Source organism: Zingiber officinale, chromosome 10A (genome assembly GCF_018446385.1).
Source record: "Zingiber officinale cultivar Zhangliang chromosome 10A, Zo_v1.1, whole genome shotgun sequence".
Taxonomy (NCBI): domain Eukaryota; kingdom Viridiplantae; phylum Streptophyta; class Magnoliopsida; order Zingiberales; family Zingiberaceae; genus Zingiber; species Zingiber officinale.
Window position 1 is genome coordinate 52,257,921 of NC_056004.1, and position 18,037 is coordinate 52,275,957.

At 39.7% G+C, this 18,037-nt stretch overlaps 1 protein-coding gene across 1 annotated transcript; it reads left to right on the forward strand.

The window, feature by feature from the left end:
• Positions 1-4,936: 4,936 nt before the first annotated feature.
• Positions 4,937-10,506, forward strand: LOC122027688 (protein ALTERED PHOSPHATE STARVATION RESPONSE 1-like). Its single transcript, XM_042586691.1, has 4 exons — positions 4,937-6,182; positions 6,272-6,495; positions 6,861-7,084; positions 9,490-10,506. Exons 1-4 carry the CDS (start codon positions 5,468-5,470, stop codon positions 10,271-10,273), a joined length of 1,947 nt encoding a protein of 648 aa, XP_042442625.1. The 5' UTR covers positions 4,937-5,467; the 3' UTR covers positions 10,274-10,506.
• Positions 10,507-18,037: the final 7,531 nt, after the last annotated feature.

Genomic DNA, 18,037 nt, shown 5'->3' on the forward strand with positions numbered 1-18,037 from the left:
TGGTGGAACGGTATGAAGAAAGACATCGCAGATTTCGTAGCTAGATGTCTTGTTTGTCAACAGGTGAAGGCTGAGCACCAGAGACCTGCAGGGTTACTTTAGCGGATTCCTATTCCTGAGTGGAAGTGGGATCACATTACCATGGACTTTGTGGTAGGGTTGCCGAGGACACGACGAGGTCACGACGCGATTTGGGTAATCGTTGATCGATTAACCAAATTCGCGCACTTTTTAGCGATTCGGAGGACTGATCCCCTAGATCGATTGGCAGATCTTTATTGTCGGGAGATCATCAGACTACATGGTGTTCCGTTGAGTATCATTTCGGATAGAGATCCACGGTTCATATCTTGATTCTGGCAGAGTCTACAGTAGGCCTTGGGCACACAGCTCCGTTTCAGTACAGCTTTCCATCCACAGACAGATGGACAGTCAGAGCGGACCATTCAGACTTTAGAGGATCTGCTGAGGTCATGTGTTATGGATTTCGGAGGCAGTTGGGAGGACCATCTGCCATTAGTAGAGTTTGCTTACAATAACAGCTTCCATTCGGCTATCCAGATGGCACCGTTTGAGGCATTGTATGGTAGACCTTGTCGGACACCCGTCCTCTGGGATGAGGTTGGAGAGGCCCAGTTGTTGGGACCTCAGAGAGTTCAGCAGGATGCAGAGTTGGTCCATACTATCAGACGGAGGATATCAGAGGCGCAGGACCGTCAGAAGAGTTACGCTGATCGGAGACGCAGACCACTAGAGTTCTCTGTTGGCGACTATGTATTTCTGCGAGTTTCACCCACGAAAGGGGTGAAGAGATTTGGCCTCAGAGGTAAGCTAGCTCCGCGGTACATTGGCCCTTTCGAGATCTTGGAGCGACTGGCTCTACCACCGTCCCTGTCAGGCGTTCACGATGTATTCCACGTATCGATGCTGAGGAGATACGTACATGACCTAACACATGTGCTGGCAGATATTCCAGTTCCAGTTCAGCCTGACATTACATATGAGGAGGTTCCGGTACGGATTCTCGACCGGAAAGAGCGTCAGTTGCGGAACAAGACTATCCGGCTGGTTAAAGTTGGATGGCAGCATCATTCGAATGAGGAGGCTACTTGGGAGCTCGAGGATACTATCCGAGCTCGATATCCCCATCTTTTCACTTGAGGTATGTGATTTATTTACCGTTCAGCATTTATACTTTATATCTGTTGTTAGTACTTGCTGATGGTAGAAACGAAATTTGAGGACCAAATTTTTATTAGTGGGGGAGAATGTAAAATACCGGAAAATAGGCGAATATTAATAAAGGAATTTTCCGGAATTTTTGGTAATTTTTCGGAAATTTTTCAGAGCTCGTACGGACGAGTAAACGGGGATAAAACAGGGTCCGGAAAAGCCTGTTTAGGCTACCCCATTTAAGTGAGGAAAAGTTTATATATTTAATTCTTTTTCTTTTCCCTTATTTTTATTTCTTTATCCTTTTCTTTTTCTTCCCTCAACGCCGAACTCGTGCCATTTCCCTTTCCTCTCCCGCGCATGCCGAAGCCCGACGCCGAGCCCTAACCACCGGCCCGGCGGTTTCTTCCTCGCCGAAGCTTTAAACCCTTCGGCCATCTCCTTTTCTTCTTTCTCCAAAGCCGAACTCCTCTTCCCACTGCTGCCAGCGACGGCAAACGCTACTGTACAACGCCGCCGACGCCCTTCTCTCGATCTCTCCTGTGATCCGACGAGCCATCGCCGGAGACCCTTGCTCTCGTCCTCCCTTCTGCCCTAGCCGAATCCCTTCCACCGCCGGCAGCCTGAGTTCCTGCCGCCAGCCGCCGAACTCGCGTGCCCTAGAGGTTTGGGCTCACAGCAACGCGCCGATTCTTCTCTGTGTCCGGCCTCTCCATCGCCGCACACACTGAGAGCCGACTCTTCTCCCTGTGTTCACGACCGCTGCACATCTGCACAGTGTTGACGCCGACTTCTTCATATCTGCGCCACTCCTTCTGCGTGCCACTGCCTTCACACCTTCTTCTTCACTGTGGTTACGCCTCCAGTGCCCTAGCAGTGATCCGGGAGGTGAGTGTTATGCCCTAACTAGTGAAATTTGAGTAGTATTGTGTGGTGTGGAATTTGGGTTATGGCTTGATCTGTGTTAGTGATCTCAGTGCTTGATCTTGCTTGGACCAGTTGGTGGATTTCTTCTCCCTGTGTTGCTACTGTGCCCTAGTGCACCACTGCGGTGCCACTCTCTTCTTTACAGCAGAGTGGTGATCTTAGAGTGAAGTGTCCGACTTGTAAAGTGTGCTTTGGTTTGTTCAAGACTTCCAGCAACAAACCCCAATCCAGTAGCCCTTGCTTCAGCAGCAGCAGCAACGGTGGTTGAGGTATTGTGGAGGAATTTGATTTTTCGTTGTAGATGATTACTAGTTGAGTTAGCAATAATTGCTAACTTAGGTTTAGAATTTATTTAATTGTGTAATTAGGGTTAATGAAATTAACCCTAATTGATTAGTGGGATTAGAAATTAGTTTGGCTAATTGTTATATTATAGAATTAGCTAAAATAGACATTTTGTTTGATACCGCAGGACTTTGACGCGAGACGAGTATCTCGGAGTCGGTATTGGACATTTTTTTTTCGGAGGCGGGTACTTTTGACTTATTGTTTTTGATATGCTTAGTAATGATATTAACAATTTGCATTAATTGTGTTTTCTTATTTGTTTCGGTTAATCACTACCCGATACATGTTACCTGCTTGATTGATTGTTTATTTGCATCTTGTATTGATACCTATCTGATTTCACATGCTCATGGGTAGTGATATAACCATGTTTTACCATGTGAGGACCTAGGTTTGATACCTTATAGATCAGTATATCTTGATATGATTTATTCACTATGGTGCCCATTGTTATATGTTCAGAGGTTGGTTTAGTATATTACCATGCTTAGTGACATGCACCATTTGCATGATCGCATGCTGTGCGATAGATTGCTCCATTATTGTTGAGCACATTGCCAGTTTCATCACTGTTCGGTGCTCTGTTGTGACGCTCATGGGTAGCGTGACACAGCGTGGTAGCACGTCAGTTTGCTCGTTCGGTGGGTAGTGTGACGCAACGTGTAGCACGTTAGAGATCCCTCCCCGTCATAGCGTACCGGGAGATGAGAGCATTTCGCTCCCCCATTTATGATTTGGGGTAGGAGTACGTGTGTACTCCGACAGCATCCCGTCCTCTCGGTCACTCATCAGGAGTAGTGATGCAGAGTACACGGTCGTCACAACTCTACCCACTCGGTCCCACTTTTGTTGTGAGTTGGCTGACTGGCGTCAGGGGTGACCATGACATTGGCATCATATGCATGATGCATTTATTGTTTGTGATTGTGTTTGCTGCATTTATATGCTGCATATTGTTTGGATACCTATGTTTGACATGCATACAGGTCTTCTATACCTTTCGGACTATTTGTCCTTATACCAGGTCCTGGTTAGTACATATTCTCTCATGTCTACTTCGGTTTGCATTTATCTTTATTTTTATCAGGAGACTGTACGCATGATTAGTGCTAGGTGTTATTTCTTTACTTTGCATATCAATTGTACCTGCTGAGTGTTGGACTCACCCCGCCTCCAATGTTCTTATATTTCAGGATGATGCTGTCAGGAGAGAGTTCTAGTTGCTGGTCCCCTGAAGACCCGAAGACTTACGGATCTACTGGTTTTGTTTTGTTTCCTTTTTGACTATGTTATAGACTTGGTTTGTTTGAATACTTGGACTTTGTATGGATTTTGAGATGTTGATGGATTTTTGGTATGATTTGGATTTTATTCTACTACATGCCTGCCTGGACGGCAGAAGAGGTGAGTTCGTCGGATTTGAGCTTTACGAGTGTAGTGGAGTAGGGTGGATTTCGAGTCAGAGTATTATTTTACTGTTTAATTATCTTAACTGCGTGGTTGTGACAGCCAGAGGCTGAATAAATTATAAATACTGCGTGGTGTTTGCTTTTACTTATTGTTATTATTCCAGCCGCCTGTGGCTGATGTATATGTGATATGTAGAAATTTCAGATTGTCCGTCGTACAGGGGAGATGCTGCCGAAATTTCTTCGGACAGGGGCTCCTCTGGGGCGTGACACATCTCTATGTTACATTAGTATAGAGTGATTCAATAACTTAATTGAGTTTGATACACCTGTAGTATGATGTACGAATGGTCTATTAGTACTAACTAATACAAGAGGTGACCGGCCCGACCTCACGAAATTTTTTCACCGTCTACCAAGATAAATCGGGAAGTACTTGCAGAGACTCATCCAAGCAGCTAGCGTTTTTAGAGTTGTCATCCTATTGGAGAAAAGTTCCTATAGTGTACCGTAGCTAGGATTCAACCCTTAAATACTTGGTTAATCATTTGAATAACCTAATCATTATACCATTATCATGTGAGGATGAATTATTATCTTTGGACACATAGAATTGTGCATGATATATATTTGTTTTTACTTGGTGCGTCCGAGCATGATCTCTCTCATGTCTTGGTCATTTACACTAATGATTCGTATTTACTCATGATTTACCTCTTCTGTGTTTGTCTAGAAATAGATTAATGAGGTACTGAGATGAGTGAATCACCTTTTATCATATGATATATATTTATTTTTTATTAAAAAAAATAAATGGAAGAGTATCTTCAGAAGAAGAAGAATGTGTAATTTTATAAATTTAAAAGTACGATGTACAATTATATATTTAAATATTTACGAAAGTTTAGTAATATTTTTGTTTTGATTATCGAAACCAAGAATTAAGTATCAAAATTAACCATGACACTCGCCCGATCTGCCTTCAAATCCAAATTTCTCACTCGAACGTTGACCAAGGAAATGACCAAAACACCCCCATGGTGCACAACTTTTTTCCGAGACGTTGAGAAATTTTACTGATTGCCAACCCTAAAATTAAAAGCATTCCATCGTTGATGAAAGAATCCACCCACTCCACACTGCCCAACGCTCAAATATCTCTGTGCCATCCGCTTTAGGGTTCTGATCTTTCCACCTTCGCGTTTGAAAGAGAGGCGACGAAGATCCGAAGAGGCCATCGACTCCGCTCATTGCTATATAAAGTTGAAGACTAGAGGACTTGAGAATGCAGTTGCAGTAGCACTGGTTATTCAAGAGCGAGGATTTGGGGCTTTTTGGTAGCAATCGAGGACTTTGGTAACGTTCAAAGTGAGGTTTTGGTGTGCTTTCGGGCGAGGACGATGCTTGAGAGCTAAACGGGTGCAAAGGAGGCGCCTTTGGCTTTCCACCAACGCGAGGTTGAAGAGAGACGTCGATTCCTTCGGTTCACGTCTGCAACTCTTGCTTCGGAGAAAAGGAACCACCTTTGTGTATTGGTTACAGGAGGTGGTAGAGGTCGCGGCAACGGCTATTGCAGGGGAGAAAGGGGGCGACTTTAGAGAGAGGTGTTGATGGGGTGCTGGCATTCCCGGCTGGAGAGGCAGGAGGTGGTGTCGCGGTGCAAAGCCCGGCGGCGATACATGAAGCATCTTGTGCAGGGACGGAGAGACTTTGCCCTAGCCCATTCCCTTTACCTTCGCTCTCTCCGCGCCACCGGCGCCGCCCTGCTCCAGTTCGCTAACGCCGAGACCTACAACCACAACAACAACGACCACCACCATCTCCCGCTCCTCTCTTCCCCTTCCCCATCTTCGTCTCCGCCACCCCTTCCCTCTCCTCCACCTCCTCCTACGCCACCAGCGCCACAGCCTCCGGCTTCAGCAAAGAGCCCGATTTCTGACAACTGGACCTCCTCTCTCACTGCCTCCTCGCCCATTCTTCACCCGCCGCCACCTCCACCGCCTTCTTCAAGTTGGGATTTTTGGGATCCGTTCGTCCCGTCCTTTTCTCGCTCAGCCACTGAGGAGTGTGAGGAGGTCACTACCACCGTATCGGAAGTCACAGTGGCGCCTGCGGCGGTGCCTCCACCAGCGGTTGCCAGCAGCAAGACGAAGGATATAACCAGTGAACGAACAGTGGTTGTTATCCCCAGGGCCAACAAGGATCTGTCAGAGATTGTTAAAGAGCTCGATGAGTACTTCCTCAAGGCAGCTGAGGCCGGAAGAAGGGTTTCCTTCATCCTAGAAGCTCCAAATTCTGATCTTTCTTTTAACCAAGGAATTGGTGGTAAGCTCTACGAATCATGTCTTACGTACATTGTTCATTACTTCTGTAACTTCAATCTTTAAATTGAGTGGTTTTCTTTTTATATATAGGAAAAATGTCTGGCTATGGCAAGAATTTAAATCCACTTCATTGGTCCTGGAGATCCAACTCTAAGACTTGTGGTGATTTCACCGGCTTTGGGAATTGTGGAGAGGGGATGAGGGGAGACAATGGAAGTGGGAGCTGCAGTGGAGTTGCAGCTGATAGTGTGAGTCATACCTCCACTGTGGAGAAACTCTATGCTTGGGAGAAGAAGCTGTATCTTGAGGTTAAGGTACACTAGCAACATGAAAGCCCTCTTTTTTTCTTGGCGCTTGCTTTAGCTTTGCCAGGACATAAAATTCTCTCCTCCATTTATTTTGTCTTTAGTTCTGCCTAAGTTCCTGGCATATGATTCCCAGGCAGAGGAAAACCATATGTTGATTCAGTTCTTCCGATCTTAGGCAGTAATTCATTTGTGATTTTTCACGCACTGCCTTCTTTTTCATATAATTTATTGTCCTTGAATCTCCAAAAGGAACATTACAAGACAAATGTGGGCAGCACATGGGTTGTTTCTTTGATACTGTTGTCTTTTACGTAGAAGACCATTCACTTTGCTTGAACCATGTGCCTTTTTTACTGTTGTTTCTACCTCAGAATGCTGAAACGATCAAGGAGGAGCATGAGAAGAGGGTGGCACTATTGAGGAAGCAAGAAGCTAAAGGAGTAGACTATATGAAGGTGGAGAAGAACAAGATGGAGATCGAGAGTTTGGAATCCAAAATGATGGTAGCATCACAGGCTATAGAAACCACATCCTCTGCAATCATTAAGCTGAGGGAGGTTGAGCTCTTCCCTCAGCTTCTGGAATTAGTCACTGGGTTAGTGTCTGTCTATTTTAAATCATAGGAGATTTAAAAATGCTTTAGAATGTTCACGGGTTTTGAGTTTTTTTTGCTAAGTCATTTAGTATTTGGTTGCTTTTGTGGTCCTGCTGATAGCTTCAAGTTTGCTCAGATGACTGACAGATATCCCAAAGTAAGGCTAAGCATGGGGAGGTGAAAAAGAACTGAGGCAACACAAAATAATGCCACTCGGTCCTTTACACAAGCCCACCTTCACCTTCAAAAATATAGCATTCATATGATCCCGTTGCTTTTAGGATTGGGTAAAGACATAGAAGACTGGAAATAGGAAATTCTAGAAAGAAAACTGGAAGATTTTCCAAAAGGTGCACTATAATTTGGGTGTTTTTTCCTCCAAAAAGGCACATCATACTTTGTTTTTATCTGATCATACACTTTATTTACATACCCAAAGTACCTTTGCATGGTGAAGTAAATAAACATATGATCCCGTTGCTTTTAGGATTGGGTAAAGTCATAGAAGACTGGAAATAGGAAATTCTAGAAAGAAAATTGGAAGATTTTCCAAAAGGTGCACTATAATTTGGGTGTTTTTTTTCCCCAAAAAGGCACATCATACTTTGTTTTTCTCTGATCATACACTTTATTTACATACCCAAAGTACCTTTGCATGGTGCAGTAAATAAATTTCTCTCTTTTCAATTCTCTCAATAGTTCAAAATGTGCTCATTTCTTCAAAACAAAAATATATCATTGCATTTGTAGGAGCAAGAATTACACTTTAGAATTTTCTTTTTATGTATAAAATGGACAATTAATAGGTTTTTCTGAAGATCTCTTTGATGACTCAGATGATGTCATTATGGCAAAAGGTATTGTAAGAATCTCTTGGCTCGTGTTTTTGAGTTTAAATGAAGCATGAAGGAGATTTTAACAAAAACTCTTGGATATCCAAATCATGTCATTTGGGTTGCAAAATCACATCACAGATTTTCTAGGAGTCTCATCAGGATTGTTTATGACTTTTTGAGTTAAATGGACCGTCAAAGATTTAGATGAAAACTCCTTGATGGTTTAAAATTTTGTCAATTTAGCTAGAAAATCATACTACACTCTAGGAACCTCAAATGGAATGCTCAAGTGATTTTTAGTTGAAAACAATTACTTTTCAATTGACATTTTGTGCCAATCAAAATTTCAACTCAAACTTGATTTGTTTTTAACTCAAAACACTGAACACTCCATTTGAGATTTAGAAGCCCCTGGTATAAATTTTTAGACAAATTGACATTATTCGAACTATTAAGAAGCTTTTCTTTAAAGAAACAATCTCTTTGATTGTCTATTTGATGTCAAAAACTTATGAACAATCCACTCAGACTTCTAGAAAACCTTTGATATGATTTTATTACCAAAATAAAATAATTTAAACTATCATTTTTTTTTGTCAAAATCTTCCTGATGCTCCTTTTCAATTTAAAAACAAATGAACAATCCACCTGAGTCTCCTAGAAAACATCTGATATGATTTTCTTACCAAAATGATATAATTTGGTCATCATGGAGATTTTCAAAAAGAAACTTCTTTACTCTTAGAACTTACTGGTATATTTTTGACATACTAGAAGATTTTGGTATGTGAGATGAGAAAACTCATGTCTATGATGCTTTCTTTTGGGGGAAAATTCAAACGAGATGCGCTGTTTGGAGAATCTGCCAAGATGATTTCCCACAAACTGTAGTGCTGAGAGTAATGCGCCATTATTGCTTATTAGAATAGGAAAGTGCAGCAGAGACCCTCAGAGTCATTATTGACATTATTGACATTTGAATTCCTAGACCGAAGTTGAACCATATTTCAATGTGATGAAAATAATTATAGAAAACAGATTTAGGTAATTAGGTTTTGTAGTGTAAGTTAGCATGTCCTGCAATAGATTGGTTGTTGCATTTCTAAGCTTTGCATGATGATTTTTTTGGTCCTTTAGGTTTCTTATCTACCTGCACCTTGTTTAGTCATGTTTTCTTGCAGTCGCTGTACATGAAAAGATAGGATTTGCACAAGATCTTGAATGAATACTGGAAATTCAGTTTCGGTGAATTCTTGATGTATAAAGAGGTCACACCAATGCACCTTTTTTTATTTCAACAATTTTCTAAACCATGTTCTAGGAAAGTAAAGACATCTATTTGTTAGTATTAATTTGTGTTTTAGAATTTCCATTTAGTATTCACTAGGACATAGTTGGTAATGAACTTTAGTTTTTTGGATTAATTTTTTGAGAACAATAGATGAAACATTCCTGTTATAATCAAAATGGCAGATCTTTGATGGAGAACTTATGTTTTAGCTAATTATGTGATCCTTGCAAGATTTCCATATTGTGAACCGAATCATCTTTAATCATTCTTTGATGCAGTTTGATGACCATGTGGAGGAGCATGTACGAGTGCCATCAGGTTCAGACACACATTGTTCAACAACTTGAGTACTTGAACTGTGCACTGTCCTCACAATCTACAAGTGATGCACTCCGACAAGCTGCTCTCCAGCTAGAACTGGAGGTTGATCGTTGGTACTCGTCTTTCTGCAGCCTCATCAAGTCCCAGCGAGAATACATATATGCTCTAGCAGGCTGGCTCCGTTTGTCTCTCTTCCAGTGCCACCATGATCCTCTCACAAAATGTGATCCCAACTCAGAAATTTATTCATTGAGTGAAGAATGGCAGCTTGCCTTTGATCGAATTCCTGACAAAGTAGCCTCAGAAGGAATTAAAAGCTTCCTGACTGTTATCAATGCCATTGTCGTTCAGCAATCAGAGGAGCAAAAGCAAAAGAAAAGGTCAGAAGCAGCATTCAAAGAGCTTGAGAAGAGGTCTGAAGAGCTCAGATCAATGGAGTCGAAGTATGGCCTCTTCTTCGAAGCTGAAGGTCATAGTGATGTGGCACGAAGATCTCTTGTAGTAGAGAAGCGTGCGAAGGTGGAAGCTCTAAAGACAAAGGCCGAGGAAGAGAAGAGCAAATATGAGAAGAGTGTTGGAGTTACAAGAGCGATGACACTGAACAACCTACAAACAGGGTTCCCCAACATTTTCCAAGCAATGACCGGCTTCGCTAGTGTGTGCATGCAGGCATTCGAGTCACTGTATAACCATCACAGATGTTTGAATCAAATCCTTGATCCAAAGAGACTTCTGGCATGACAATATTTCGAGGTGTGATCAGATATGCAAATTGTTACAGACGTTATTCTCGGACAGAGCTGTTCGAGTCATTTAATAGGATGAAAGGAACCCTTGGGGAAGTCTTCCTGTGAATTGCAATGGTAGAGAGCTAACTTTGAGTTTTTTGGGCTGTGTTCCAGTTTGGAACTGGATTTATCAGTTTTGTAGTGTACTTGGTTTTTTAGTTAATAGAACTAGTTCATCAATGTAAATTTCTTGTCTCTCTTCAGTTTTTATTTATTTTGATAATCCAGGGGACGTATTTTGCCGGATTAATCTTGGAGGTAGACAAGAGTCTTCTTCCTCGAGTTTGCTCAAGAGGTGCTCAAGTTTGTGTTAGAACTTTACTCTTCTAACATACTGAATATTGGCTAATTGATGTTTACATACTGATCGTAAGAGGCCATGTTTGCAAAATCACGATGCTGGTAGGATCTTATGATCCGGAACACTGAATCAGTGCTAAATCATGCAAGATTGTGTTTACAATGGAATTGGCGGGATTATATTAGGATTGGTAGAAGTTCTGAGAGTCCATATTTTTTATCTTGGGATAAAAAATGAGATTTATAATATATTAAATCGAAATATGTTTAGAAATCTATAATTAATTATTGGATTTTATATTTAAAAAATATCATTTAAAATTTTTTTAGGAGGTTTGAAAGATTTGTATTTTTTAATTATTTTTTAGATTATTTTATAATTTATGTTATTTTTGTTTTTTTAGAGTTAGGGTTAAAATTTTTAGATTATTTAAACATCTATTTAGTTGTTTTTAAGTTATTTTTTTATCAATAATATTATGGCCTTTTTTCTTCATAAAATGATGAATTTTTTTATGTCTATTATCTAATATTCTACTAAATCAACATATCTTTAGAAGATTATTTTCAACGTTCGTGTTTGAATCAAAGGTTTACTAGTTTCTGTAACATCAATTGCTTTGTTAGCCTTTAAACTGAGTTATTTTATGAACCAAGGGAGCATTCTTGAAGTTAAAAGTGATTATTGTTACCGTATTAGTAAAAATTTTATACTCTTTTATTTGTGATATGAAAATATAAATATTATTGAGTGTTATTATGTTAGAAAGGATTGTATATATATATAAAATTATTAATTTATTTATATATAAATTACCTTTTAAGATTTTTTTTCTATCTATTAATCATTTATCATAAAATTTAAAGAATTTTAGATAGGATGATTCAACTATCAGATCTTGATCGATTTGATCCTGAGCCTAAATTGATCTTGTGCAGGATCATGATTTTGCAAACTATGATAAGAGGCATACTCTTGCATCCTCTCGAGGCTATGGTACAGTGGCAGAACGCCTATGCAATTTCTCAAGTACCTATTGTTCGATTCTCAGTTATAGCGTACTGAAAGATATTTTCTTCTAGTGGGATGATAAACTTGGGATGCTGGGCTACTGGCCTTCTGGGCCACCTATTTTGAATACTTCTAGATTTACCCTAATGATGGTTGAAAAACTTCCGTGGAATGGTCATCACAAGATTAGTGAGCCTAGTTGTGTAAGAAGATCAGGAAGAAGAACTAGAGGAGGCACAAGTTGTCATAGATTGTATGTTCTCCTTGAGAAACACCACGATGACTTCAAGTCTCAACTCCCTTCATGTAGCAGGGCCTATGTAGGCCCAGTGTGGGTAGCTATCACACTAGGCCCAAACAAAAAAAATTCATTAATATAATTTTTAAACAAAAAAAATTGTGGGTAGCTATAACATTGGGCCCAAACCAAAAAAAAATTCATTAATATATTTTTTAAACAAAAAAAAGTGTGGGTAGCTATAACATTGGGCCCAAACAAAAAAAAAATCATTAATACAATTTTTAAACAAAAAAAAAGTAGGGGTTAAAAGAAAAAAATACACCCATTGTCTCCCACTCTCCCTCTCAGCAAAAAAACACACCCTTTGTCTCCCACTCTCTCTCTCTCGGCAAAAAAACGCTCCATTCGTCTCCCACTCTCCCTCTCGGCCACTCCGAAATTACCGGTACTTCGCAGGACTCTTCGCACAGTACTTTGCAGGACAACAACAAGAGCAAGCAAACCCTTCGCTAACCGCTCCACACTCCGCAGCAAGCCAAAACCTACAAAGGTAACGTTAATCCCTAAGTCTATAAACTTATTTTTTCTTGCTCAAATGGCGACACCACTCGGCTGTAGCGAAGTGGCCACTACTCAATTGCCCCTGTCACACCCCGAGGGTATACTTGTCCATCAAATCGGACGGTGCCCCCTAGTGACAATATATGAAATACGATATCGAACCAATTCATGCCAACATAAATACCGAGGCGATATAATAATAACATCAAGTTACAAATGACAATGGTTGTATGTATGCATGAACAAGTGATCATACTAACTAATAAGCTAAGAACAACACTCAAGCATTTAATACAGAAAGAAACTGTAACTACAAGCAGCGGAAAATAACCCAAATAACTCGAACAAAAAAATCTGAACTCGAGTGGGACTGGGAGCCAGGACCTCTGAGAGACACAACATCTCCTCTATCTATAACCTGAAAGTCAGAGGAAAAGTAAGGGGTAGTGAGTACAATAACTCAGTGGGTAGAAGAAAATAGCGCATGAATAATATACTGTCAGGAGATCAAAAGATGCACTATCAAGTAAAATACTTACTAACCAACATAGGTGCCCCAACATAATCACCAGCTAACCAAAAGTATAATCAATAACATAGTACTTCACTAACTTGCTCAACCAAGTACAACCAACAAATTGGGAGTACATACAATACATCTAAACCTGCACGCACAAATATATGACTGACATATAGCAACCCTATAATCAATACTGACTGCAGAAGAACGCTCTACCACGGATGGTCCCGTGGGCAGTCAGGGTAAATGACTAGTCACTGTCCACGGGAGAATGCTATACTACGGATGGTCCTATAGGCGGATAAGGTAAATAACTAGTCACTGTCTGCGGGAGAATGCTCTACCATAGATGGTCCTGTGGGCAGACAGGATATATACCAATGGTCACTAACGACTCTCTCAACCACACAGGGGAGACAGAATATACTAACGGTCGTAGACGACTCTCTCAACCACAAATGAGAGACAATGGTTGATAGGATACACCAATGGTTGCTGACGACTCTCTCAACCACGAATGAGAGACAATGGTCGACAGAATATAGCAACTAAGGGTCTAGTAGGATCCTCAAAAATACTATATCATAATATAATTCTATTAATGTATAGGCATGAGCCTATGTAACAAGTAAGGGTCTACTAGGATACTCAGTACCCTATATTATGATATAATCCTACTAATATAGGTAGAAAATAGATAATCACGTCCCAAAGTTACTAGTCACCTAGCATTAATATCTCCACTAATTTGTGAATCATCTTAGATATATTAAACAATGGTATCAAGATCAAGTAATCTTAGGGGCCGATTTAAAGGGAAAAGCCTAGTAGAATACACTACCCTTCTGCTAGCGAGTGATTTCCATTAAGTATGTGTTAGTATAATCTCACTAACATATATGCTCTCACATCAATATACAACTATACTACCTATAATATCAGTGCCCTGCAGGCACGAGCCTATGTATATAGCCATAGTTTAATACAAATTCACGAACATAAGCTATAGGCCTAATATAACAACAAGGGTATATTAGAATACTCAATATCCTACACCATAACATATAATAACAAACAAAGGTTTAGCAAGATACTCGATATCCTATACTACGGTATAATCATCCTAACAATAAATACAAATTCAAATCATCTACCACGGGTCTAGCAGAATATCCAATGTCCTACACTAGGGTCTAGTAATATCATGCATATATATATAAACACAATCATGGATAATAAACAAGACTACCTTGCTATCAACAATCGGTTAACGTATAAGGACAACAATAAGGTATTAAACTCAGGAGTAATATAGCACATATTTAAGGTAAGCAAGTATCTGCGATCTAATCAAAACATGGCAGTAAACAATCATGCACTATAATCAAAGCTTGCAAAAGACAAGCAGAATCTACCCACCTTTATTGTAGATCGTTTCGAATGTCTTCACGTCAACAGTTTGCTTCATGCTCGAATCCTACAAGTACATGACATGAGCTAAACTAAATACTAGAATAATCTTAACATGATAATCAATTTAATTTGATTATGACTTTATTTATCTCTCTAATATAATTCGTACTCGTCTTATCTTGTCGATTAGTTACTTATCCTATTAATTCTTTTATCAAGGGGGTCAAAGATAATGAACGATTAGTCAATCTATTACTAACTCCTTCGATTAACCAATCCCAATAATGCATCATCCCCTTATCAATTTAACATACCCTATATTTTAAATCAATTCATACATTGAGCAATCTTGTTTCAATTTTGGTTAACTTGATGGAACCTTAATCCTCTTAATTAATCATTCTTTCATCAATTAATCCATAAATCTAATCATTAATACCTAATAATAGATTTTTTAATCAAGGCAATGGTTTAATCATTGTTACCCTTAATTTGTAGATTTGCTCTGGTGGTGAGCTCCCTACGACAGTTCACAGTGTCGACGGTGGTGGCCAGACTTTGCTACAGACGGCGGTGACGGGCTCTTGGCCATTGTTGAAGGTAGCAGTGATGATGGTTGCTGGAGAGGCCTCGTGGTGGCTGCTACGGTGGTGGGCTAGGCAGAGGAGAGGTAGCGACGACTGGTTGTACATGACACTGACGAAGGGGCAATGGTGTCGGTGCTCACGGTGATCCAAAGATGGGAGAGGGATGACGACATTGCTGGATAGGCACGACAAAGGGTGCCACGATGACTGGATGGCAACTCATGAAGAGGAGATGACATCCTCAGGTGATCCGGTAGTGACAGTGTCGCCAAGCTAGCCTCACATGTAGAGCGACGATAGCGTCCGGTGATCCGACAGTTGCATCGACGGGTCGAGCAACACAGTGAGGCCACGAGAAGGAATCACATGAGAGAAATAGGGACGACAATTTTAGGTTTAGGTAAAAGAAAGGAAAATGTTTTTAGAAAATAAACATTTCCTCCTTTATAAAGGGTTCACAAAACAAGCTTTTCTTTTACACTTTTATTCCCAATAGTGTAAAATAATTCATAAAAAAACCAATTATTCCTTAAAATCCCTAAAAATTTTCTAAGATAATATCTTAATTAACTTTTATTTTATTTAATTATCATATCTCACATTCTCCCCCACTAATAAAAATTTGGTTTCCAAATTTCCTAGTTAAGTGTGATAAGTAACAATAGCATGTTCAATCAGTTCAAATACAGAATAAACTACAAGCACCTTAAGTAAACAAGTGAGAGTATCGAGCTTCGATATATTTTTTTTCTAGCTCTCAAGTTGCTTCAGAAATCCTAAACGCATGCTCTCTATATATGCTTTAATGTCTGTATAGTGTGCGCTCAGATTGTCTATTGTAATATGCTCTCATTTTCATTCTAGTATCTAAATTTTCTGAAGTATGTCTACTAGTCTTTGACACTCTCTATGGGTTATGGGCCCACAACGCTTCTGCTGCATCACTCTGATGTTTAACCTTCACTTGTTGACACACCAAGCATTGAACTGCAAAGTCCGCAGTATCCTTCTTCCTACTATTCTACTAGTAGGAGCACTTTAGGTTTTGATACATACGAATATCTCCCAAACGACTCATTGATCATGGTCGGTGCGTTAGTTGATGTAAGTCTTCTTTAATGGGATGTGTCTCAGGAACACAACCTTCCTTAGAAATTGGGGAGTCTCATTTACTATGCTAAATTAAATTCGATTAGTGTTGGAAGACCTACAATAATCTAATTATTCTTGATAAAACTCCAATTAACTGGTCATAAGTCTTTTCAAAATTAAATTTAGTCATCATACAACTTCTCCTACCTTGCAAGCCTTGGACGGAAATTTACACACAACAATTCATAGACTGATAGGGCAATATAGTCCATTGCCATTTCCCTCTTGGTAGTAGCACAAGTAAAATAGGATTAACATTTTGAATCTCTGATTTGTAAAAGATTTTCAAAGGCACTTGAAACTTTCAACCCGACAATGCTCAAATTCTTATAATATACCCATGAAAGCTTGGCAAACCGGAATGGGATTTCCAAAACCTGCCACTGATTTGGCGAGATGGAAGGAAAGCTTTTTGTTTCCAAGCACTTAGTGGCCATTTACAAATGGTAAAGTCTGCTATATTAAGAAGTTACCATAGACTATAAGCATGGACTACTAGCATGTGACTACCATTTCCATCGAATAGACAAATAGGTGGAACCACAATGATTCTAATCCATGATAGGATTGACCATGATCTGGTTTCAAGACACTAGTAGCTTAATTAAGTCACAAAATTGGCAGCTAAGCCCCATAATTTGCAATTCCAAAATTGGAATTCAGTTAAAAAAAAAAAAAAAAAAAAAAAAAAAAAGTCGGGAAGCATTATGCTTCCCCTAATCCTTTGGATATGATAAGTGTAGAAAATATATTCTAAATACATGATAGACGAATTAATTAAATGCGGTAAAAATTTACAGCGATCTTCCGCAGATCTGCAATCGGCAGTGGCGAAAACTCCCTGTCGGAAGATCGATCACAAGATCGGAAAGCCCTCCGTAATTCCACAAACCAAATCCCGCCGCCTTGGATGTTCTCCTCTTACTCTCGTCGAACACTAGCAATTTCACACCCCCTGAGCCTTGGACGAACCCCCTTTATATAGGGAAATACACTAGGGGCATAATGGACTTTTCCATTATGGATAGTGGGGAACATGGGCCACGTTCCCCACTCTCCCCATTTCTAATATCTCCCACTCGTCCAAGGTAAGTCACTAAGACTAGTTCATTCAGGTAAGTCACAAAGACTTAATAAGTCACATAAACTATTAGAGAGTTTGGTCACATAGACCATATGAGAACATCCAATCCATACTTAGAGAAAATGGTTCGTGCGACAGCAAGCACACTGAGCGATAGTTGCTAAGAAGATTGTTACACCTTGACTTAGCCGCTCTTTGAGCAATCAATGCTAATAAAGTTGTTACACTTTACTTAGCTACTCAAATAAATTAGAGACACACTCTTCATGGCACATAGCCTCTTTCTTGGTGGCACATAGCCTTTATCCAGAATCCATCCAATCTTCAAGTGACACATAGCCATTATCTTGAAGATATCCATGTCTTTCTATTTACCCAGATTAAATAATTTTCATTTACATCGATATGAACATCTCTAATCCCTTATAATGACCATTATGTCATGAGCATGTTCCATATCCAATATTCACATTCATTTCCATACATAACAGAAATGAGTCGACCAGTGAATAACAACAAAAGATATAAATATATTTAATCTTCCTTTTTAGCTAGAATCAATTCATTTTAATCAGTCGCTTTCCTAGTTATGCTCCATAGACCGAATCATCCATAGCCATAGGATACACGCTAAAGTAGCAGCCACTGATTAAAACTTCAAGTAGACAGCTAAATAGTCACTAAGGCAAAAAATTAAGATTAACATATTGTTGGTTGCTACTCGGAAAACCTAGAGATTCCACTGTACAAAAATTTTGTACAAAGGTCTGAACCTTTTCCTAGCTACCATGTGTTCTTTTAAATTAAATTTTGGATCGCATGCGGAACTTAACACGTTTGATCCAAA